At 45.1% G+C, this 24,392-nt stretch overlaps 1 protein-coding gene across 7 annotated transcripts in view; it reads right to left on the reverse strand.

Annotated features, from left to right (window-relative positions):
- tanc2b (tetratricopeptide repeat, ankyrin repeat and coiled-coil containing 2b) overlaps positions 1-24,392 on the reverse strand; it is a 146,290-nt gene that overhangs the window by 86,981 nt on the left and 34,917 nt on the right. For all 7 annotated transcript variants that reach the window (XM_030098225.1, XM_030098227.1, XM_030098226.1 and 4 more), the window contains exon 2: positions 16,925-17,032. In XM_030098225.1, the coding sequence (XP_029954085.1) occupies positions 16,925-16,991 (67 nt within the window). In that variant the 5' untranslated portion in view covers positions 16,992-17,032. The remainder of the gene's footprint in view (positions 1-16,924; positions 17,033-24,392) is intronic.

Genomic DNA, 24,392 nt, shown 5'->3' on the forward strand with positions numbered 1-24,392 from the left:
GATCACTTCAATGATTCGATCAGATTTTATTTGTGATCGTGAAAACGGGCCGTTCCAAGCTGTGAGTTAAATTCTCCATCTCTCAAAGAGCCGTGCTGAAATCAGTTCTGCTCTTCACCGACTGTCTACCGGGTACATGACTAATCGTAGTGTTGAGTGGCCATTTGGTGATATTCGCTGAAAAAAAACACAAAAGTATAAAATGAGTCATGTTTTGCAAATATTTCATCCGGGGGAATGAACACTCCTAATTTAAAATAGAGGAGAAATGAGACAAGGGTGCACAAAATCCCAGGACTTTCTTCAAATAACACACAACAATCATTTGTTTATCTGTGTCCTAATGACTAAATGCTTCCGATCTGCGGACTTGAAGCACAGTGTGAACCTTCACGAGAGAAACGGCAGCAAAATGCCAAACAAATACCAAGCCAGGCAGGAAGTATCTAAAATATTGTCCCGGGCACAAAAAACCTGACTGGAATGATAAAAAAGCTGCTTGATGGGAAATGGCAGGACGGGTAAAAAGTGTCACCAGGTTTACCTGATCTTTTCCAGTGGAAGTGAAAAGCGTGTTTCAACCGGCAGGACGGGAACAATTAGGACGAGATGAAGAGATGGAGAGGAGGAAGGCCGAGGTGGAGGCGGCGGAGGCCGCCCTTGCCGCCGCGCCCTCCTCCACTGCACTCTTATTATTCTGATCCTCTGCTTGCCCACAGCAAAGCAATAACTCACTCTATTCTCAGTGTCGCTGTGACGATAGTAGAAGAGGGGTTGGGGAAAAAAAACTAAACAAGGGGGAAGAGAAGTACAGGCACACGTGCACAGATTCTACCCGCACGCCGCTTCAGTTGCAGGGGAGACGGGTCTACAACGGCAAACAGGCAGGCCTGAATAATGAAATCCACATTAAATATAAAACAGACGGGGGAAATGTCGGCAGACACCAATACTCACACACGGTGCAGAGAAAGTAGGCTGGAGTGTGTGGCTGGATGTCTTTTATCATTTACATGACAGCTACACTCTGTACTGTGGCGTGCGCGCCACGCCGCCTATATTTAGACGTGTCAAAACATATGCACTTACGCACACACCGCTAACCAGCAGCTTCCAGAGCGTGGGGGCATCAAAACAGTGGCAACAATCTGGGAGTCATGAGGAGGAGCCATGAAGGCATCAGCCCTTTATTGGGAAAGTCAACACGCTTTATAACTTAAAGCAGGAGTGTCAAACTCATTTTAGTTCAGGGGCCTCAAACAGCCCAATCATCTCCAGCGGTTCATGACGTCCTCTCGTCCTTCTGCACCTTGGAAACCTCTGGTCTAAAACTGCGTCTTCCAGTAAATGGCATCAAGAATAACTCGGAACATTCTGCATTTGCCAAGTGTACATTGTGAAACAAACAAGTTCTTGTTGTTTTTTTGTTTTTTTTGTAGTTATTCAATCTCTTACAATTTCATATTTATGAAAAAAATGTGTGTTTTTGTTGAGGAAAAAAGAGAAAAATGCAAATTAAAACCAGAAACAATGCCAGCGACTCCAGATATGGGTCAGTGTGTGTGTATGTGAAAGAGAGACGAGCATTGTTCCTGGCAGATCCAGTGAGCTGGTCTGACATCAATTTTTCATGTACTACTTTCCACTGGGTGCACCTCGTGCTGTTTGGGTGCACGTCTGCTTGTTAGGGGCTAATCTGCTCAACTCCACGGGCAGAAATGAAGGCATATATGTACTTATTTTGATCCACTGCTTCTTCATTATCAACCTTTCAGGTCGCATCTGCTTCATCGCAACGTATAAAGTGTCAACACAGTTTTCCAAAATCAAGATTTTAATTACATTGCAGTGAGCAAAGCACTCCATTGAATTTTCGGCCGGTCTTCATTACGCTGCTTTCCAGCTGCTCTGATTATCCGCGCCGATACAAAGATATGCACATATTTTTAATGCTTAACTGCAAATAAAACGCCGTCTCTGCTGTACTGGACTCAACCTAATGGTATGAGTGAGCTCTGATAGGGGTGATCAGGGAATATAGAGAAGCTACTATTTAAACACTGGTCATCACACTGTTGCACGGTCGTTAAACATTCCATCAAACAGCAATTTAACCAAAGTGACAATGCATCGTTTCCGTTTCATGAAAACGTCGTTTGAATGTATCCGATAGTTTTCATTTCTTGATAATTAGGAAAAAGGCAAGGTAAAATATGGAGTCTAATTACAGTTGGTGTTATTTATTGAAAGAAGAATTTCAAGTTAGTCACAGTAATCAAATAAATCTTCAAAAAATCTTCACCTTGAATTGAACATTAACCAAAGAGCCAGATGATATCAGGCTTTGTGTTTTTATAAACAGCCTGAGAGTCAAATCTGTTCGCAATTAACTTCAATCAGCTGATAGATTAAATGACTAATCAGTTCAGCGGGACACTGCAGTGCGATGAAGCACATCCACGAGACCTGTCAAGGCAGAGGAATCCGTCCGCAGGCCGGGTCGGGAAAACATAAAAAAACTGCCCTTCCAGCGAGTGTCATCAGGAGTTAGAGCTACTGAGAGTGGCAAACATGGCTGCTGGAGACAGGAGAAGAGGGAGGGGGGCTCAAGACAGGCAGACAGACGCACAGACGGGAGGCTTCCGTCCGAAGACGGAGCGAAAACGGCCATCAAACGCAGACGCATATGGACGCACAGCTGGCGCGGGCCGGGCCCACGCCTCGCCCGCGGTTCCACTGAAGCGAGCCGGCGCCGCAGTGTTGTGCTTTGCCGTCTTCATCACGCAGAGCGAAGCAACACAATATCCCTCGGCTCGCGCAGGGCACTTCCTGCGACTCAAAGGCGCGCGGCGTTGAGCGGCAATAATGAGCCCATCCACATCAAGAGGCGCAGTGAAAGCTCTGCTTCCTCACTGGCAAAACAAAACACCGGGACGCCACTGCAGAGGACGGTGGGGGTGGGGGGGGGGCAGACAGGTCCTCCATGGCATCAGAAACCCACCATGTTATTTCAGAGGGATTGGAGCCTCTATATGTGTCGGTGTGTGGAACGTACAGGGAGAGGAAGCCGTGTGACGAAGGATGGCAAATGGTTCGCACCTATAATAATGAGCAGAAGTGGATGATGAATGGGTGGAAAGAGTGGGACTTGACAAAAAGGAAGATGAGGGGGAGTAAGAAAATAACCACTCCAGAAGGAGAGAGAGAGAGGAACGGAGGAGCAGGAGGACGGATGTAAAATAAAGCTGTGATGAAAACGTTGGAGCATATGGATTGATGAAAGGAGCCGAACGGGGAGGAACTGAAGCGGCTGTGATGAATGGAGGAGACAATGATGAAGAGGGGAATTACTCTGAGGTGGGAGCACCTTTAAGGCACGAGGTGGACACGTTTGGTTATGAGATGATGTGGATAAATGGAGACAGAAGGAGGAGGAGGAGGATGGGAGGAAGAGAGGGACGAGGCGGTGGTGAAGACTCATTAGCCTACGCAGGGGCTGGTACATTAAGTCTTCCCTGCTCGACTGTTTCATCTCCCTCTCTTCTCTCTCCTTTTGTTCTCCAGAAATATCTGAGTGGGTGGGAGAGAGAGCGAGGGAGGGAGAGGGAGAGGGAGAGAGTGTGTGAGAAAGATGGAGAGAGTTGCAATAAGTGAAGTGATGACGGAGTGAGGGGGAGAGGAAAGGAACCGGAGTGACTGAGGGAGGAAATGTCGAGGGAGCCGAGCATCTCCTGGAAATTTTTAGAAAAACACCACTTCCATTAAAAAAAAGAAAAGTCAATTATCACCCAGTGCCACTCAACGGAGGATCTTCCCTCATGTTTCACAGGAGCAGAACTTCCCTTTGACCAAGAAAATGAGATTTCACTAACAGGAGGAGATGTGACAGTATTTCTGTGAATTATCCGGCTTGTTAAGATTCGTGGAAAATGAGTTTGGGTGCAACATCACACAGCAGAGGCTCAGCGTTTAATGAGAGCCGGGACTGTTTAAAGGTACAGCGGCACGGAAACACAACTTATTAGGGAAAGAATGAAAACACAGAGCTGAAAGCTCCACTTGAAGCTGGTAACATCGTCACTGAAGCAGGAATTCCCAATCTGCTCAATTAGGGGAGTGCTGCAATCATTTCTTCCGGCTGGTTCTACGTTAAAGAGCCTCCAGAACAGACATTCCGCCTGCTCTGGTTCTCCCACCTCATTTTTCTGATTTCTGACAGTGGTCGTCTCTCAATCAGAGGGTTGTTGAAGCGCCACGGCGAGCGCTCCGGCAGGGGAAAAATGGCATATGAGTGAAAACCATCAGTAAAATGACCGTCTGTGTTTTTTGAATCTTGGATGAATTAAAGCTGCAAGATTAGTCACCTTCAGCTACAAGTAGTAAATGTCTACAATCATCCCTGACCATTCTTATCTTTTTTGGGGGGGCTTTGAGTGACATTAACTTCTAAAAGCTGAAAATATTCAGCTTCTGTTGTATGTAGCATTAAGGAACATGAAATCAAACCATTTATAATTCATTCCTGAAACTAGCATCCGAATCTGGAATGGTGCAAAAATGTTAAAGTTATCATCTTGACTAGACTTTAACATCAAAATAGAAGTGACATTTTGCAGCTATTGCACTGTAACTTTACTATTTTCATGATTGTAGTGTTGTGTGGATGAGGAAACATGTTTCAGGCAAATGAACTCTAAGAGTTTAAACACTTATCTTTGAGGTTCAACCTATAAATGAAAACATCCTAAGTCCATAAATATAAATTAGTTTTCTATTGATGCTCACTTGACTTGAATTTCAGAATTAAAACCTCAACAAAAGCTTCGCGACACCAGGTTTTGCAGAAAATAGTGGGGTTTTTTTGTCCCTTCTCTCTTTCACAAAGACTGTAATAAATTGAGTCCTTGAATTTCAGATATTGTTTGGCTACAAGGAAACACATCAGCTCCGCAATATAATTTGTAGCAGGGAGCATCGCAGCAGCGACAAGCTAAGATGATTTGTGACTGGAACTCGTGAGGAAGAGTCGATTGGAGAGGTGAAAGGAGAACGTCCAGGGCGAAGACAGAGGGGACCAATCACAGAGCAGCGACACGGAGTCTCATTAATAAGCTCAAAGACATTCAATTTGACACATCTGACCTGAAAGACACAGTGAACATCCATTAAGACACGCTCAATCATTCGTCTTCGTCTCTTCAACAGTTTTTTTTTCCCCCCCTCAAGTGGCCATCTGTCAGACACCGCAGCCTCTCCACTTCCCTCTCGTCTATATTTACTCTCCATCCACTGTGTCCGTGCTTAAGGTGTGGCACGATGCCGCCGAGACACTGATTGCCGTGAAAGGCTGGGTCAAGGTGACACCCCGCACGGCGGCCACGCCGGGGGCAAACAAATCAGCTCCGGTGTGGCTTTGACACATGCTGCTGACACCGGTCAAAAAAAACAGAACAAAAAAAAAAAAAAAAAAAAAACACAGACACTCAACACGCCGCTCTTAAATCACACACTTGAACCCTTCACCTCTCAAAGTACACATCCAGACGCCCACACTCTGCCTGCCGGAGCTCAGGAGCTGCTCAGACTTGCACTGCGAGACGGGCAAACCCATGACAAACAATTAACGGCTGAATGGTGCGTTTCCACCACTCCCCACCTCCAGAACTGTTTTCAGAGAAATCTATGCAGCGCATCCATCCTCCCGCCCCGACTCCGCCGGCTCACCTTTTGTCAGTCGAGCGCCCGTCTGCCTGGGCAATAAAAATCCTGCAGCATAGTGAAGGAGGTCCTCAACAAAAAGAGGAGGCTGCGGGGGCACGAAGGGGGGAAAGGAACAGCGCGGGGAAGAGAGGCAAGAAGGGAAAGGACAAAAGATAGAGGGAGGGAAGAGAGACAGAGAGAGAGAGAGAGAGAGGGAGAGAGAGACAGAGGTAAAGAATAACCCAGACAGGCAAAGAGCTCTCCACAATGTGAGCAGCGAGGGAGGGCGAGCGCCAGGTGTCAGTACGCATACACTCAGCGAGCCGCGCACACACACACACACACACACACACACACACAGACAGGCAACTCTCTCTCTCTCTTCCCTCCTCCTCCTCCTCTCTCTTCTTCCAGCCGGTGTAGGATTCCTTAACTCTTTCAAAGCCAATGTTTTCATTTTAAAAATACATTTTTAGACAGAAATTCAGCTACAGTTGACTTAACTAAAAATGTAATTTCTACTTTTAGAAATATCCAAGAGCTTGATTATTCTCACTAGTCGGCACCAGAAATTATAGTCATTTAAATTATTGAGTCTTCCATTCATCTGAGGAACCAACAGTCGAGGCGACCGAGAGTAGATTTAAAACAGCGTGGTCGAAGGCAAACAGGACTGCAGGTCTCCTGATATAATGCAGACCTCTGAGGACCCACAGGGTCAATCAAAGAAAAGAACTGCACCTGCTACAAGGACATGGTTGATAAGTAAATGGCATCTGAAGGAAGCCTTTCTGTTGTCGCTGCTTTGATAGCTGTGATAGAGATCGGGAAGAAATGCAATTAGAGGGACGGAGTAATGTGCAATAAAGGAGCAACCAGCTGGGATTTCCGCTGTGGATGCAGTGGACGTACAATATGCGCCCTAACAATTAAACTCCAGCCAGGAGTCCCCGAACACGGATTAGCTTCAGCAGAGATACGCTGCTTTCTTGTCAAGGTGCAATCCCTTTTCCAAAGTCATGTCAAGACTTTTCTAATCTCCTGTTTCAGTCGGTACATGTAAATGTTTTAGAAAGCGATTCTTAATTTTTTCTACATCACACAACTTACGCAATTACATTCTTTGAATAGTTCATTAAAAATTTTTAAATTGACACTAGCAACAATCCAATTCAAGTTTATTTCTTTAGGCCATCAATCCAACAATTCCACATGAGCAAGCGTAGGAGATGGTGAAAAGGAAAAACTCTCTTTAAACAGGAGATCACCTGCAGAACCAGACTCAGAGCTGGAGGCTTTCTGCTGTTCTGGTTCAAGTTAGGGGATAGACGGAGACATTATGGGGAGGGATTCAAGCCCTGGGTTCCAAACCATATCGAGTTATTTTCCCGCTTTTATGCTGCCATACATAGAATAACATGCGTTACCTGTAAATTCAGAACAGCACTCGCAGCATGTTAGTGAAAGAAGTGAAGTGATTCCACAGAGGAGATGAAATGCTCAAGGCCTATCGCTTTCCACCACCATAAAACCCCGCCAACACTACCGGCCACTTAAGAGGCGATGCCGTATCTGGGTCACAGCAACATCAGCTGCTGAACATCAGTCACACTGCAGCCATTAACACGTAGCCTTATTCCAGCAATTAGCGTGAACACAGAAAAGAGAGTAACACATCTAGAAAAAAAAACGCGAGAAAGACACAATATTTTCTCCTATTAAGTCCACTTTTGTTGCTGAGAGTTCAGCCTGAAATGATGGGAAAAAGAGGAGAAGGCTATAGACAAGAAAATTAGTAGAGCCGGAGGGAAGGGAAGGGAAATGGACACATTGAGTTACCGCTATTGACGTTGTGATCAGAGAAGGAGGAGAGGTTAGACCACGGCTTCTTTCACGACCACGCATCGTGCTGCCCACTCCCGACTGCTAGACCTGAAATACACGACTCCCCGTCACAAAAGAGCTGCATGGGAGAGACTCAGCCGCGGACTCTTGCTCCGGTCTCCATTTAAATGTCACTCGACTTCAACACAGCAAGCGAAATAACACAAAATACTGCAGAGAACAGCCGTCAAACCGCTGGCAATGTCACTGTCAGTGGGACATTGAAAACCCCCGCTGAGGGCTTTCTTTGGGCTGATGGATCAAGTCTTGAATGCGCCGCACCAATTTTAGACACGCATCAGGCCTTTAATACAGACTCATGACAGCATTCAGGCTCCGGACTGCCGAGAACAGAAGGCAGACTGGTGGCTCGACAAACAGACACATGATTCATGCCATCTTTCGCAAATCAGAGTGTACTAAAGCAAAAAGCTGTGAGTGGATGTGCTTCAGTCTGATCACTGCGACAATGGCGATACAAAAGGAACAATGTGAGCGGCTGAGTGCCATCGCCCGCACTGAGGGCCACTCATTACGATAAAGAATGCACTTGACGCTAATGCTTTTTCATCTACCAGCGTCTGTCTTCATGACGTCACCTGAAGTCGTGGACCAGGTTTGAAAGCCAAAATAAACTGGGGGTTTTTTTTCCTGCTTTTTAATGGTGCAACTGAGTGAAAAGACAAAACGAGACGTTTCTGTTAGAATTACGGCAATGAAACAAGGTGGCAGATGTGCTTTATTTACACGGTGGAGACATTTTTGGTGAAGTGGCTTTACTCAATATGTATGGGGGATGGAATCATGCCATCTCTAGCAAATGTCTGAGTGTACCAAAGCTGAGTGGACATGCTTCACTGTGAGTATTGTGAGATGGAGATACAAAAGGAACAGTGTTAGCAGCTGATTATCATCGGCAGCACTGAGTGCCGCTTATTACAGTGGAGAATGCGCTCTGCAGCAACGATTTTTTTTCATCCACCAGTTAGCAGTAACAGTATGATGCCTTCGTGACGTCGAACAAAGTGAGCCCGCCGTACGACAAATCAATGGAAACCTTCAAGCAAGCTGGTGCTTTTCATGTCAGACTGAGAAGGAGAAAGGACTCGGGGAAAGCAAGGCGAGTATGTATGTATGTATGTATGTATGTATGTATGCTGAAAGCTGTCAGAAAGACGAGCGAGTTGATCCATCTTTACACGTCTTTCTCGAAATTTTTCCAAATCTTCACACTTTTTTTTTTTTAATGTTTTCCTAGAGGATGTGTGGAAACAGACAGCGTGTTTTCGTGCTGCTGGTTTCTGCAGTTTTGGTTCCTCCATTACATTTTTGGTGGTTTGTCTGCTGCCCTTCATCTTCCACCACACCAGTGTTCTGCTTCTGTACCGTCTTTGTCTCCATTCTCACTCAGATAGTAAAGGTACTGTTCTGTTTTGTCTTCAGTCCTTCTTAGTGTGTTGTTGTCAAGAAAATTATTTATGTCTTCAAACACAAGAACTTTGATGAGGATGTCATAGTACATTATTCACTTTTTTTCCTAAAATGCTCAAACTTGCTGTTTCAACACTGATGACTGCACGTATATATATTACAAACTGTAAAGATTGGATGTAGAGCTAAGTTGGAGTAATATGATGTGATTTCATGCTCTGATCACAACTCGGGGAGAGCGCCGTTGAAGAGATTTCAGGCCGACGCATTCTTGAGACTGAGAGGCTGAAATGAGGCCATTCAGTGAAGGCGCATGGGCGGCTGTGACATGGGCGGTATGCGCATCAAGTGGCTCCACTGAACCGTGCTGATGGGCCGATAAGTGCCTCCCACACTCCAGCAGAGGGGAGAGAGCTGCCGGCCGACACTCCCGGTGCATCTTCTCCCAGTTAGCCCCCTCCAGCCCCCCCACCAGACAGTCCGTCTCCGGTCTGCATTCACTTTGACCTTCAGCCTGCTCTCATTTCGCCACAGCTTTGTTGCCATGGCAACCCTATGATGAGGAGGAGTTCAAAAGGCTTTTTTTTTTTTTTTTAATGGGGGGGGGGGGCACCAAACAACTTTTTGAGAACAGCTCCAAAGGTGGAATTTCTTGAAAACACTCCGTCTCCATGGAAACAGGTGAAAACGCAACTTTCTGCTCCTGCGCAGGTGCAACAAGGCCATACTTCTGCACATGCTCAGTGGATGGACAGTAAGCAATAATACGTCGTGACTCCCGGTCCATATTCTCCTGGACTTGACAGTCACGCAGACATTGTTTTCAAAATGTAAACGCAAAGCTATTCTGAAGTAAAACTGCAAAAGCTAACCATTTTCTCTTGAAACGTGGTGTAAATGCGTCCTGATATTGACGATCATGATGTGGCAGAGTTCTCTCGCAGACTTTCTACATGGTAATGAGTCTGCTCGAGCTAAAAGGAGAATATACAAACCAATCCTCTGAGGGCAGCGACAGAGTGAGGAGCCGAAAACAAGTACTTTCTGACAGCCTCACAAACACTCCAGCCGCGCTCTGATGAGGAAAACACATTACGGCCGTGCATACATCTACATAAGAAGGCATCTTGTCGTCGTGGCGGAACTCTTGATGCAGCAACTTTTCCTCTGACAGACACTTTGCGATGACGCACAGTTGCTCGGTAAACACCGCATAAAGGCCGCTCACAGTGTCAGCGGCCGGAGGAAGGCGGCTAAACGGCTCATTGCAGAGGAGCTGGAGGAGGTCGCAGACATCAGACTGTTGTTCTTAGTAACCAAAGGTCAGAGCTCCTCTCCACAGCTGTGCACCATATTGATTCGCGGAGCCATTGTCTGCTGTTCTGGCTACAGTCTGAGCCCGCGCAGCATGTTAATGCTCACATTTGAAGGAAATTAAGACATACGGTGGTTGGTTATACACAGTGTGAGATGAAAGATGAAACTCTGAGAGCCAGACAGCAGCAGCAGACACACAAAAAAACAAGGCTGAATACAAATTAGGCCCGAGTTTAATTATTCAACTATTTCACCAGCTGTATTTGAGCGAGTTTTATCAGGAAAATTCACAAATCAAATCAGCATTTCAGGCTTTTTGCTTTGTGCGTGTCTTTCTCTCGCAGTCTGACAGGTGAGAGCATGTAACACATGTACAACTTTGGATGGGTTAACGCTGGACCCCCGCAATGTTCTGGAAAACATCTTAAAATGGGTTAAAAAAAAAAAAAAAAAAAAAAAGAATAACAGGCATACCACACATGTTTGATTTCAAGAGCTTCTTCGGTGTGCTTTGTGTTGTAAAATGACAGAAAATAAAATGCTGCAGTGAATTTGTGCATATTGACATGATTATTACTATTATTATTACACACATGCACCCCCTCATGCACGTGCAATAACAAATAGCATGCCTTGCATTGTGCAGTGTGTTTTCCTCTGGTTGCAGCACCGCAAGGCAACACCACAAATCTTGCCACCACACACAGTACAGCATCATTTTTTCTTAAAGGTCATGAGTGCAATGAACATTTTTTTTGAACGAAAAATAAGAAAAAAGTCATGACGGAATCAAAATCGTGAACTCAATGTGCACAAAGTTACTTAATGCACAGGGAATTTTTCCTACTTGTGGCTCTAAATACTAATACTATTTAAAATATTTGGCCCTGATTTGAATCAGAAAAACATGGAGTCATTGAATACAATGGTATGTAGGACATGTTAAACATGCTGGGGGAGGAAAAAACACTTCTTTTACAGTTATCATTCATCTTAGCAAAACCAGTAAATTTCTAACAATGTCAGTGGATGTGAAGCCTGGAAATTTCCCGCTCTGTTTGTGAATGAGGGGCTACATACGACATGCCTCTGTGGGAGGACTGTGCCGCCGCATGTTTACAGGACCTGCTTGACTGAAATCCGTCCATTCAGATTTTTTTTTCCCTGGGTTCATTAATACAGGAAGGAAGAGGCCACTCTGTGGAGCAGTAGGAGCCAATCTGTCGCTCTGTGGAGATCAGCCAGACTCCGCTGCTGCTCCTCCTGTAGCCGCTTACATCTCTCTGATATTACTGCTCCAGCGTGGTCTGATTCATGTCCGTGCAGTCGGCGTGGTCACTTACGTTAACGGGATATTCCATAGCTTGCTTTGCACGGAGTAACATACATGTAAATGTGCAACATCTGCATATCTCTTTCTATGTAATGCATTTAATAAATTTTTTAAGTACAATGACAACTCAGCAGATGTCATAAATACATAGGCAAAGGCAAAAAATCGACTAAATAATGGATGAAAGAGCGATATGCAAATGATTTATTAACTACAGCTCGATGTAACTGCTGATGTTCAGAGTCTCAGAAGAGGTTACGGGTCATTAGTGTCATATTCTCTTCTTTATCTCATACTTACTATCGCTTGTTTTCAAGATGGATGGAACTGAATTAAAGCTGTGAATTAAACTACTCAGGGGCGAGAGTCCTCACTGTTTGAACCGGCATTAAGATCAAATGAAGTAATAATCTATAAACTATCAACAAAATGTTTCCTCACTTAATTAGTGGTGAAATGCAGTAATTGGCTAAACTGCCCTAACGCAGCCGGGCTAAATGAAAAATGAGGAGACGTGATGGTGGATGTGAAGTGGGAACAGATTCTGACGCAGACATCATCACAGGAAACCAAATCACAATGCAACACTCGATTTGGAAAGGGAAGCGGAGCAGAATTATTCATCCCAGTGAGTCACCTTCACTATCGGTGTCTGTTTCTGAAACATCTCATCAGCCTTCTTCACGGCTTTCAGGGAAACGTGCGCGCCAACGACCACGAGGCAAAGCGGACCGGCTGGACTTCAGCTACCTTCGTTACACACCTCGGGCCTCGCTGCTGTCGCTTCCCGCTCGTTCCCGTCAGCTAAAAGCAAGTTAGTTTGCTGATCTCATGATCTCTAATTAGATTTCTCCGGCACTGTGGAAAATGAGCCATTCATTAGAGCTCCATAATTAGGGGGGACCGATTTGATTCCTGTCAAACACCTGCTGCCTCCAGAGCTGCCGAGTGACTGGAGCTGCAGCACATCGCCGCCGTATTTATGTGATGAAAAGAACGGGACGTGCTCGACATCGCGGTAATATCGTCAAAAACACACACACAATTTTAACTCCCTACTTTTAAAATAAAAACAGGGATTTACTCTCATCCATTTTAAATACTCTCTACTTAGAGGAAAATACCAGTTTGGGAAAGAGTGTCTTCCTCAATTCAGAGAGGCCAGTTTGAGTCAATTCAGGCGCCGCCGTACGAACCAAACACGTTTCCCAGCATTTTAACCTGTTGGGTTCAGTCGTACTCCGGTGCATTCACCCGTTCATTTGCTTCGATTAGGCCGGTATGAAAGCTGTCAATCGAACACCGCCAACTGAAGGTGCCTGACAACACCGGCGTCGGTCTGATGAGATGATACACGATCACCGCATGGCTTCAGAGACAAATCGATACAAAAGATTTGAAGTCATGTCATAAGCATGACAAGGCCTGAGATTAGAGACTGAAATGAAAGCTGATGTTAGAGTATTGAGTGAGCTTCAGTGGATTTGAATGTCGCCCCCTGAAAGACTATTTTCACCCACTTTCAGTCTGTTAATTTGCTGAAAAATGAAAATAAGTGCTCCTAATTATGTCTTTGAGGCCGAGTATGAGTGTTTAAGTAGAAATAAAAATTCTGTTTTGGGAATGGCAGCATAACGTTGAGAATGGCATTTCAACTTTACTCCATTTTTAGGATTTAAGCTTCATTTTGACTTTTTCTTTAGTGTGTGAATCTTTATGTGAATGAGAGATGAACTCTCCTCTGTTAGATACATTTCTACTTTAGCAATTTTTCCACATTGGAGGATAAAACGTAGTTATTTATATTTCAAGGTCATTATGGAGCTTCTTCTTCTTCTTTTTTTTTTTTAAACTGGTCCAGCCTACTCGAGGTGAAACTGGGCTGAATGTGGCCCCTGAACTAAAATGTGTCTGGCACTCCTGCTCTCAACGTTTCCTCTGGATAACTCGTCTGGTCAGGCACCGGCTTCTTGTCCAGACACCAACCTTTCCACCTCATTCCTCATTTTCTAATCAGAGGACGCCACAAGCTGTGATTGCGGTGTCACGCCGTCGCCTCAGTCTCCAGTCTTCCCTCGCCGTCCCTCCTGACGGGAGCACCGAGGCCATGGCGGTCCAAATTTCACCTCTGGTTCTGTGAAAATGAAACAAACTCCTCCACACTAATCTATTTTTAATTCGCACGGCGGCCCAGGAAGTGGAAAGCAACGATGTAATATGCGAGACCATGAGGGAACATTTTCCATCTCATTCACTCCGCAGCTTTTCAGGCGGATGTACTTGAACATGAAACTGCCGCCAGCGACACACACACGCACGCACGCACACACACACTGGTTTAAATCTGCTCTGTGTCTTCGAGAAAAGTCTCATATCTGATATCTAAACACTGCTGCTGGAGCAACCACGAGACATCGCCTCCTATTGTTTCAGCAGCCTGAATCTAAAGGGAGGAGATTATATTGTCTCCAGTGAACATTCTCTTCAGATCCTGAATGGCACCTGATTCCTCAGATTGGTTAAACTGAGAAGAAGGCTAATTCAACATTAATGATAGTGTCTGAGGACAGAAAAAGCCAACAATACCGTGTGACTCCCGGGGAGATAACGGCACATTCGCTGAGTGCTTCGCTATAGATTTGTAAAATTTAGCCGCATCACAATCAGAGCAGCTTATCTGTGTTATTCAATTTAAAAACTGCCATTCACCAGCTTAGCAACGTGGGACTCAAACAGTTTCTCCAGCGCAGATCAAGGGACAGCCAGCTCATCTGTTGTCTTCAGATTAGCGGGTCTATTCCCACTCTGAGCGTCGGCATCCCTGAAACGGCATCAAACACGGAGGACGGTCGACTTATCGCACCATCTCCCATTTGAACCCAGACCAGTTTCAGCAGGCGGCGTGTCTGGGGTAGGTTTTTCGGGGTAACACGTCCTTTACTTGGAGCCAAGCGCTCCTCCCACAGCAGCGGCGGTGGGATGCCGGTTTCTACGCTCCCTGCCTGCTGTACGCTGATAATTCGTCGCTGCTAGAGCCAGGCCTCCTCGCGCCCTTCAAAGTCATGGGGACGCTTGTTTAAGACAAGTCTGTGTCTACGCCTTGGGTATTTTTTAACAAGTTCGTGTGTTTACATACATTTTAAAAAGTGGCGCTGGTGTCAGTGCAGGCGTGTTTCCGCCGCAGAAGACACATGTGCTGCAAGCTGCCGGAAAACTTGAGGATACAGATGTTGCAGCGAAGGAAACAGATTGCAGGAGCGCCGCTCGTCTGCAGGGATGAGCGGATCCTTGCAAAGTGACAGCAACAGATATGAAAACACTGGAGGGGACTCCAGTCACGCACCACTGCTTGGCCTCCTCACCGCTCCACACATAAATACACAGACGCACTGAAGGCAGAGAGCGGCCCCGTTTATCTGCAGAAACTATGCTGGAGTTTGCTGTGAGGATCTGCTTGAAATGCCTCTTCCTGCCAACAGTTGAAGGAAGTAATGTGTTTGCATAACAGGTAAATTAACGCTGTGCCTTCATTACAGCTCTGATAACGGAGCGCAGGCAGCAATCATTGAGACAGCAGGGTCTCTGTCTGGGAAGACAAAGGAGGAAACGGCACCGAAACACACCGACGGCAAGAAGCCAATCATGAGGTTTGTTCCTGGCAGGTGGGAAAAGTCACGCAGCCCGATTCAAGAGAGCAGAGATGAAATCCGGAGCATCTTTACAGGTGTGCGCGAGAGTTCAGAGACGTTTACACGACAAAATATTCAGGGAAAAAAATGCTAAATTTTCGCCGCGTTTCTGGTGTCTCGGTGCTCGGAGACACTGAACTGCACTAAAAATGCTCCGACTCTGTCTTTATGAAAAACATCACTGAGGATATCTGCTCGGGTCGAGAGTGCTGTTAGGCTTTTTAACATGCTTCAATAAATTATGCAGGACTATCAGGAAGGTGTCAGCAGCCAAGAGTCTTAAGGATTATCTTCAGCCACGAGAAGGGCAAGAAGTGCTGCAACAGATGGCGCGAGCCCCGCAGAGTCCTCATCTCGTCTCATCTCGTCTCCACATCATGCAGTCCATCGGGGACAACTGAAGCAGCAAAACGCCACACAAACTGTGGCAAGTTCCTCAAGATGTTCACAACTCGTTCACATAGCAGAACTGCAGGAGGGCGCCCAGGGAACCGCTGTGTTCGCACTTTGCAGGGTTCGTTTCAGGAAAGACAAAAAAAGAAAAAGAGGGGGTTTGGTGTCTCTGTTGCCGGAAGTGTGTGTGTGTGTGTGTGTGTGAGTGTGTGTGTGTGTGTGTGTGTGTGTGTGTGTGTGTGTGTGTGTGTGTGTGACGCCCAATGTGCACTGAGGAAGTGCAGCAACACCTTCTGAGAAACGGGTCCTGATTCACCTCCAAATGAGCTCACATCCAGTTTTGCTCAAGTGTGAAAGCAGCACAGACTAAAAATTGCTAAATGAACCAAACACAGGATGTGGAAGTGAGACGTTCGCAGCAGTTTTTACCCATTAATAAGTCGATAATGAGCTGTCGGCTTGTAAATCCAATAAGACTTAATACAATTCAATGCATTGTTTCCATAGGAAAATCCCTCTGGAGCAACTATTTTGTGCTCAATCATAAATTGACTATATGACAGCCGTCTAAGAGGCACACAGAATAAAAAACACAAACAGTCCAGAACAAACACATTTCAAACATCCACAGTAATCCCTCTGTGGGAAATACTCTAGCATCGCTGTGGAAGTTAGAAAGCTTCTGTGGTAGAACAAACATCATAAAAACATCCATCTGACTCCATGTTTGAATATGTGGTGTCGTCCAACTTCCAAATCCCCCATGATGCATCACTCAGCTATCTATGAAACAGATTGCCAGTGGTTTTCTCTACTCGCCCTGTGATTGGACAGTACTTGCTGGATTTGATTGGTTAATGTCGATGCGTCGATGTCGCACGATAAGCTTTCAATATCTGACAATTCCTCATTTTCACTGTCTGTGAAATGTGCGACACGCTTCTCATTTAGTTTCTGATCAGTGATTGTACGGCGCAGTGCCGCTGCAGGAGAATATCAGGGCTAAGGTGACAAATGGTTCCTGAGGGTCTCTTCAGCAGCTGCTCTGAAGAACCAAAACACATTTCATCTTCTGAGCCCGCTTCCTAAAATACCTCCAGACGAGCAGCCGGCACCTTGTGCGCGCTGACAGGCAGATGCGTCGTCGTTTGCGGCTTGCATCACGAAACAGACTCACCACTGCTGCGGCTCTTGCGGTTGGCCTTCCCCCCCGTCAGCAGCATCTTCAAGCTGTTCCTGAACATGACTGCAGCAGACGTCCTGGACTCCACCACAGAAAAACCTGCTGGAGAAAGAAGAGACAGCACACGTTGATATTTCTGAGGGCGCTTGCAGAAAGACCAGCTGTCTGCCATGACGATGTTAACAGTTACATTTAAAGACATTAGCTAGAAACCATCCAAGTTTACCAAAAATAACATCCAAGTCTGTGGATTGAAGTTGCTGAGATTTGCCGTGGCTGATTGTAAAAGGCAGCTGACAAATAGAGTCACTCAAAGATCTGTTTACACTGTACCTGTCAACACCAGCTATTTCAGAAACACTTATTCTGCACAGACAATAGGGACAGACTGACGAGTACATCTACAGAAAGTAATGCTTGATATGGTGTGATTCCTGTTTTCATGGATTCATGGAGGAGAGTGATGTTTTATCATCATCCACTTCGGTTTTTAAGAACATTCTGGCAACAGTCCTATTCCCTGTGACAATTAACTTTATTTGCAGCCATTTAGTAAATATTTCAGTTAAACTGTGGGGTCACGGCATGTACAAAGTCAACTGTCCCAACAGGTTCAGGTAAGTTTAATCAGTTTTCTGATGGATGGATGATATCAGGTCTTGACAAAGAATGCAAGCATATTCTCACAGAGACTCGACACACACACTCCTAGACAAAGTCAATTAATTATTTAAGAAAGCTAACTGACAGAGCTGTTGTGCCTGAGTCCAACAGTGTGAGGATGCTCTGCAGTATAAATGAAGCTCTTTGGAATCATATGAAAGAACAACAGACCAGGACACAAAAGAAACCTGTGAATATATATATATATATACACAACCACATATTTTTTATATTAAGCAACAGGACACACACCTGCTCCATCCCCCAACAACATCCACATTTTGGGAAAGCACTTTGCTCAATCCGGCTAATCCCCCTCCCCTGTTTTTCCCCCGGCCGGCTCCCCCACCCCTTAAAAGGCACAAATACGTCCGCTGTGAGGCCAGGTGTTAAAAAGCATGGCAGCAGATGTTCTCCATTAGATGAGAGTGACTCAGCAAAGCCCCACAGACCAGCTCCAGCTGAGGAGCAGACTGTAAGCCCAAACAAAAAAAATCTCAAAGAAGAGAACATGAAAAAGCTCTCAAAAAGCCCCCCCCCCCCCCCCCCCCCCCCCCCCCCGCCCCTCCTGCTTTCCTCCAACTGTGCTTAAGTAATTTTTTCACAATCCCCCAGCGGCCTTGAGAGGGGAGTCGAAAGGCTTTCAGGTTCATAAAGCTTCTAACATCATGAAGGACACGAGGGAAACGGCGACGACCGACCGGCAGCTCATGATATGATAGTCAGGTGGGACGAAACTGAGCCGCACGGCGCCCGTCTTTGACTTTATTGATTAATTTAGATATTATCATCATTTCAGCACAAACAGAACAGAAGCAGCGGAGTGAGGGTTATTCTAGTAAATCTAAGCAAGACAGAAAACTGAACGCAGCTCGAGTAGACACCAATTTTCAGTTCAGCACAAGTGCAAAGGTATAAAGCACAAATTACAGATATAAAACCTAGAAATGAAGACAAATTTACCTGCTGTAGCTCCCAAAAATGAGAAAACAGATACAACATAAGGGAAAAAAAATATTTTTTCCACTTGTGATCGTGTATATTTATGGGAAAATTGGTGGATGTTTGTCCTGTAAACAGAAACCCACTACGCAACGAAAGCTTTACGTTTTCTCTTGAACTCACTGTGGTATCATGAACGGGGCCTAAAAGTCGTGGCCAGACGTTGCGATCCCGGCAGATCATAAGCTACCATCTTATCGGGCAGCAGGCTCGCCGGGCGAGATAAGGTTTAATCCCCGACGCGATCTGAAGCCGTGGCGTTCGACCATCCTCACATAGCGACGCCCGACACTGTATCGACTCCAACGTTACCACTACTTTATACACATCTTTTCCAATTTACCAACTGCGTTAATAAACATCCTTCTCACAACAGAATTGTCAGGGCAGCTCGAGGCCAGAACTAATGAGATTTGTGGCATTTCTAATATTTTGTCTTTTGAAGCGAGCTCAGCTCTTCCAGTCCATTTTGCACTGCGGAGGCTAATGATAATCCTCTCATCGAAAAGGATCACTGATATTAAATATGAATATTTTGGACCTGATGTGTCTGGGACAGACTCCCACAGTAAAGAAATAAAAAGACTGATGTGTGTGTCTACAATATCCTGATTCACTTTCACAAACACGCCATTAGCACCTGATACGACGGTCTTCAGCAGCCAGTTAACTCCTGCCGGAGGCAAACGTTCCCTCAAAAGATTCAAAATTCACATGATTTACTCTTTCTCAGCAGAAAGATGTGTGATAAATTAAATGTGCCACAAAAAGGGCAGAACATTTAATAATTTCAGAATTTGTTTAATTAAGCGCTATCTTCATTTTGCCATGCCAAAGGTTAATTTTAATCTTCATTCATAATTAACATGCGTGAAGTGCCTCAATAACTGTATTGAAGTATTTAACACAAAGAGATTTTATTGTCAATAATGGCACTAATAGTGCATAATTAGAAAAACCTTTTCACCTCATTTTATCACAATCCTTCACATTGGTTTAATATTTCCAAGCTTTGCTTTAGATTTTTAATTAGGAGGGCAACTTGGATATTTAGCTTCAGAGACTACAAACAACAAAGAGCAAATACTTCCTCATTTTACCCAAGTAGATTTGTCCACATATCTGTATTAAAGCATTTGTTTTTCTGATGATATTTTTATCTTTGCACATAATTGACTGGACCTTCAACTCAATACAAGTATAAAACCGTTATTTCATGTTTATTAAAAATCATTTTTACATTTTCATACTTGTACTGTTTTGGCAGGAAATCTGTATAAATGCATCTAATGTCATACCTTTATAATGACAGAGTATACCTATGAGTCCTATTGGGCAGAGGCATCAACCATAAGGCTTGTGGTCCAAAACCAGCCCGCAAGAGGTCAGAATCCGGCCCGCCAAACCACTAAGCAAATTGTGCGAACACGGCACAACACTGAGACCTCACTGCTATCAGATGGGCCTCAGAGCCGTGCTGTCAGGCTGACTTTGTAGAATTATTCACAATGCAACTTCTGGAGATGTTTTCTGGACATTTCTTAGTATTTTGCACCAGAAGGCTTCATTAAAATTGTCTTTATGTTGAAATTGTTCTAATTTCCAACAAAAATCATTTGCTTTTTATGTGAAAATAGAGACATTTGTTTTGTGCTACAAAAAAAAAAAAAAAAAACACTTTAAAACTTAAATCTAATAGTTATTTTGGCACTACTTTACCAGAGCAAGATTTCAAGATGAAATCAGGCTGAGCTAAAATGAGTTTGACACCCCTGCTAAAGACAGTTCAGTGCGTTTCAGATCAATGCGTTCTAACTTTAAGTCATTGCTTCTTCATAAGTAAAGAACGTAGGAACTCTGACCGGCTCGCACTGAAGTCGAGAGCAGTGGGAGAGAGCGTGTCTAATCGCGGCAATCATTACATCCGCTTTCTGATCCTGTGACACCAGTGATTCCTCCACCGACCGGAGGGAGACATGAAAAGCCTTCGTCACATCAGACGCGGCAGCGCCGCTTCAAGGTGACGGGGTGCTGACACACTGCGGCGCTCTGTGGGCTGACTGGAATAATCCACATTTGTACCATCTAAGTGTATTAATTAAGAGCCGTTTTCACACTGCTAATTACCATGAACAAAGGAACACTGAAAGAAAGGGGAGAATAGACGAGTGTGTGCAATCTCAACTGAGACTGAAACTAAGACTCATCAGTAATGGAGATATTACTGACATTACGAACAGTCTTGGAAGTCTCCTTATACAAACATACAATACTGAAATTTTTACGGGTCAGTCTCCAGTGGCCGTGGCTGAAAAGGTGTTGTTCCCTCCATAAACGCCGTGGCGGTTTAATCATGTCCTGCCGCGCAGGCCGTTCTGCGGCATGAATCGTGAGCGTTCCTATGACAGGATGTCGACACTGATACCGGAGTGCACGGAGGCAACAGGTCAGATCCATCGGCATTCATGCTCATCTCCAGAGATACAGCCGGGGCGCGGACCGGAGCGTCCGCGCAGCTCACCTCGGCATGAAATATGAGCCCAGAACAGCTTATTACGCCCGGCTCGCTTAGCCTGCGGGCCAGAAGGCATTCTGTGATTATAATACTAAATCAAAACCTTAAAAAGCCATGACTCAGTAAGTACCCACTATAACTTCATGTCAGCCCTCCGTGGTGCTTTTGAGAAGAAAAGGGATGAAATACAGAGGGCTTAACAACCTCGCCAAATAAATGTGCGTCCATATGTGTAACAGTGAGCAAAGGAGGCACGACAACAGCGAGATATTGCAGCCTGCTTCTAAAAGAGGCGATCGCTGTTTGAAATCTTAGAGGACAGGATACTGAGTAGGCACACGGAGAGACTCACAGGTCGCCGGAGAGAAGGAGAGAGAGAGAGAGAGGGAGAGAGAGACGGGCGGGAGAGAAATGTACCCGTATACAAAGCTGAAGCAGTGTCTCATCTGAGGGAGTGAGCATGCACATCTCTCATTCCCACTCTCTCTGACCCTGTGTACCGGCCTCTGTGAAGGGAAGCCAAGAAGCAGCATGCTCTCACAGATAATGTGCGTAAGCGGATGCAGCCCATCTCAGGATCTCCGACAGCCTGTGTGTGTAAAAAACCACTTAAAGGCACATTCACCAGCCGCTCTCATCTGCTCTGGTCACCTCCAAGCGGCGGCAAACACGCCACAGACGCCGCTCGGTTCGTTTGTAGGCGCAGCTCACAAAAGGCAGGATTAACACCTTCCAGAACAGGTCCTTAATGTGCCTTTCCAGCCGCACGGCTACCTGTGAGACAGGCCCTGAACTCGGCTCTGCATGACTCGCCCCGGTCATTAAATATGGAGGTTTTGCTGGGAGAATTGCTTCGTCATGGCATAATGTGGAGGAAGCGGAGTTATCTTTATTAGAGGATTAACTTGGCTCTTTCATACTGCGGCCTTCTTATATAATGAATTACATTTTTAATCACTGAGCCCCCATCTCCATTTTTGAAGGAATCCAGCTGGGAGCAGGTGCAGACGTCCCCCCTCCGAGTCTGAGAAGGAACCCAGAACGGCTGTGACCCTCCATTAATTACAAAGCTTATTTACAATCAATAAAGTAGCCTTTAATGGGGCCAGTGATGGCAAAGGCCAGCGTTTCAGGGCATCCAATAGGATTTATATCATGTTACCCCAGCCTCTAAATTAAACCTGGTCGAAGGGGAAACCGCCGAGACACAATGATAGAATTATAGAGGACACATGTTTCTCAGGGGAGTGCTTTTACTGTGATTACTGAAAACACAGAAGTTACAGCATGCACCGAGGAGGAGGAGGAGGAGGAGGGTCCAAATGAAATGGAAAAAAAAAAAATCCTCAAAGCACACCAGTAAAAAAAAAAAAGTGACCCTTCAGTGCATTCTGGAGTAAAATCAAACTCCTTCATAAGATTTTAATTTTACAACCTTCAAAAATAAGAACATGGGGAAGAGCTGTGTTGACGTCATCTCGACCAACTGAAAAAAAAAATCTAATAATCCTTCACAGCCGAGGCAAGTCCAGTCTTCCTGTTTGTGCCAGATGATAGCATTATTTTTCACTCTGTAGCAGATATTGTGAAAGCATCTGGTTGATGGGCTCACAGGAGATCAATGACGTGTCCACAATACATGAAACAACTGCTTGGGTTAAAAGGCGTTTCAATGCTGACTTTCTGTGGCCATTACAGCGGCGCTGCTGATGCCACTGAGTTCATTAAAGATACTCTGACTAATTTTTGTGTAAATGTTTGAAAGTGCAGCTTTTCTCAGCGGCTGTGAGCACTGCAGCTGTAGCAAACAGTTCTTCTGCACATGCACCAGTGGATGGACAAGAACCGCGTCCAGATTCTCCTGGGACTTGGTGGAGTGACACCACCTTCCCTCAGTGATTCACCGGCGTTCTAGAAAATGCTTGCGTTAACATTAGAGAGGCATCGGCGGTCTCCTCTCTGGACAAAATGATTTCTTTTCTCACAAAGGTCACGTCAGGTGGCCACGAGGGGATCGTGCCAGAAAAGAAAGTTCACAAACAAAAGGCACAGTGAAGCCGGTCAATTTCCAAATGAAACATATCAGATTCACCTTCCCTTCATTAATTCAACTTTATGCCACACCTGGAGAAAACAATCTAAAGGTCAAAGGCCCAAAGGTACACAAATCAAGGCAAAATAACCCAAAACAAATTCAGATTCCTTAAAGACTGCAAGAGAAAAAATCCCTGTTATCTGGAAAAAATAATCCCAAAGCACAAAGAGATTAAAATTAGATTCTTAAATATGTGTTTATCCTACATCATATCACAATACTCCATGTTTTGTAGCTCTGGTCCAGGCAGCAGCCGACTCACAGCAAACTGCTGAAACTCGTCGAAGTTCAACCGGACGACTCACAAGTGCCGCTCAATGCACAACAGTGGTATTAAATAACAATCACCTATTGCTCCTTTAAAAAAATGAAGAGGAATCTGCCTCGAAATGGGTAATTAGGGCTCACCCAAGAAAGAAATACAGATCAATTTCACCGGGGCAAGAATAAAAATCCTTTAATGGCTAAAGCACAGCGAAGCATCAACAGATTGCGAGAGACAAACGGCCACTGCCCTCTGAGGAACACAACTTTTCTTCAAGCAATTACAGTACAATACAGCAGTCTGACTGGGGAACATAAATGTCAAACCTTAATCAAATAAGAAGGCTGGGAGCCGAAGCACACTTTCAGAATATTTATCTTGTAATAGCTGTGCAATTGAAGCTGAGTCATCCTCGATCCATTGATTTCCCCCACCTGCTTTCCCCGGTCTGATAAGAACGGCTGAGGTAAGGAGCAGATGGACCTGTTCATTAAAAGAAAATCCTGCTGCAGAGGTGCATCTCTAAACACAGGAGAGGGAAGATTCACACTACCGGAGGATTTTCAAAAGCTTGTCCAGTCGCAGCCTCCTCCCTTATCTTGCCAAGAGGAGACACCCTGCAGCATCAGACAGGGATAAATCATACTCCCATCTCCAGTTTGAGGATGGCCGGGGGAGCTGAGCTCCATAAATCACACTGATATCAATAAGAGGAAGTGTCAGGGCCTGGCTCACAAGGTGAGAGTTGCACAAGGCGATGCAGAAACCACTTACGGGAGCTGGTAACTAAATTTCACTCCTGCCCCGCGATAGATTATTTATTAATCTAAATGAATGTCCTGCTCCTCTTTGCTGCAGGGGAAGGTGTGGATATCTGTATCATGATGAACCACACAAGACACAGATCAGTCAGAGCTGAGAC

Source organism: Salarias fasciatus, chromosome 8, assembly GCF_902148845.1.
Source record: "Salarias fasciatus chromosome 8, fSalaFa1.1, whole genome shotgun sequence".
NCBI classification, from domain to species: domain Eukaryota; kingdom Metazoa; phylum Chordata; class Actinopteri; order Blenniiformes; family Blenniidae; genus Salarias; species Salarias fasciatus.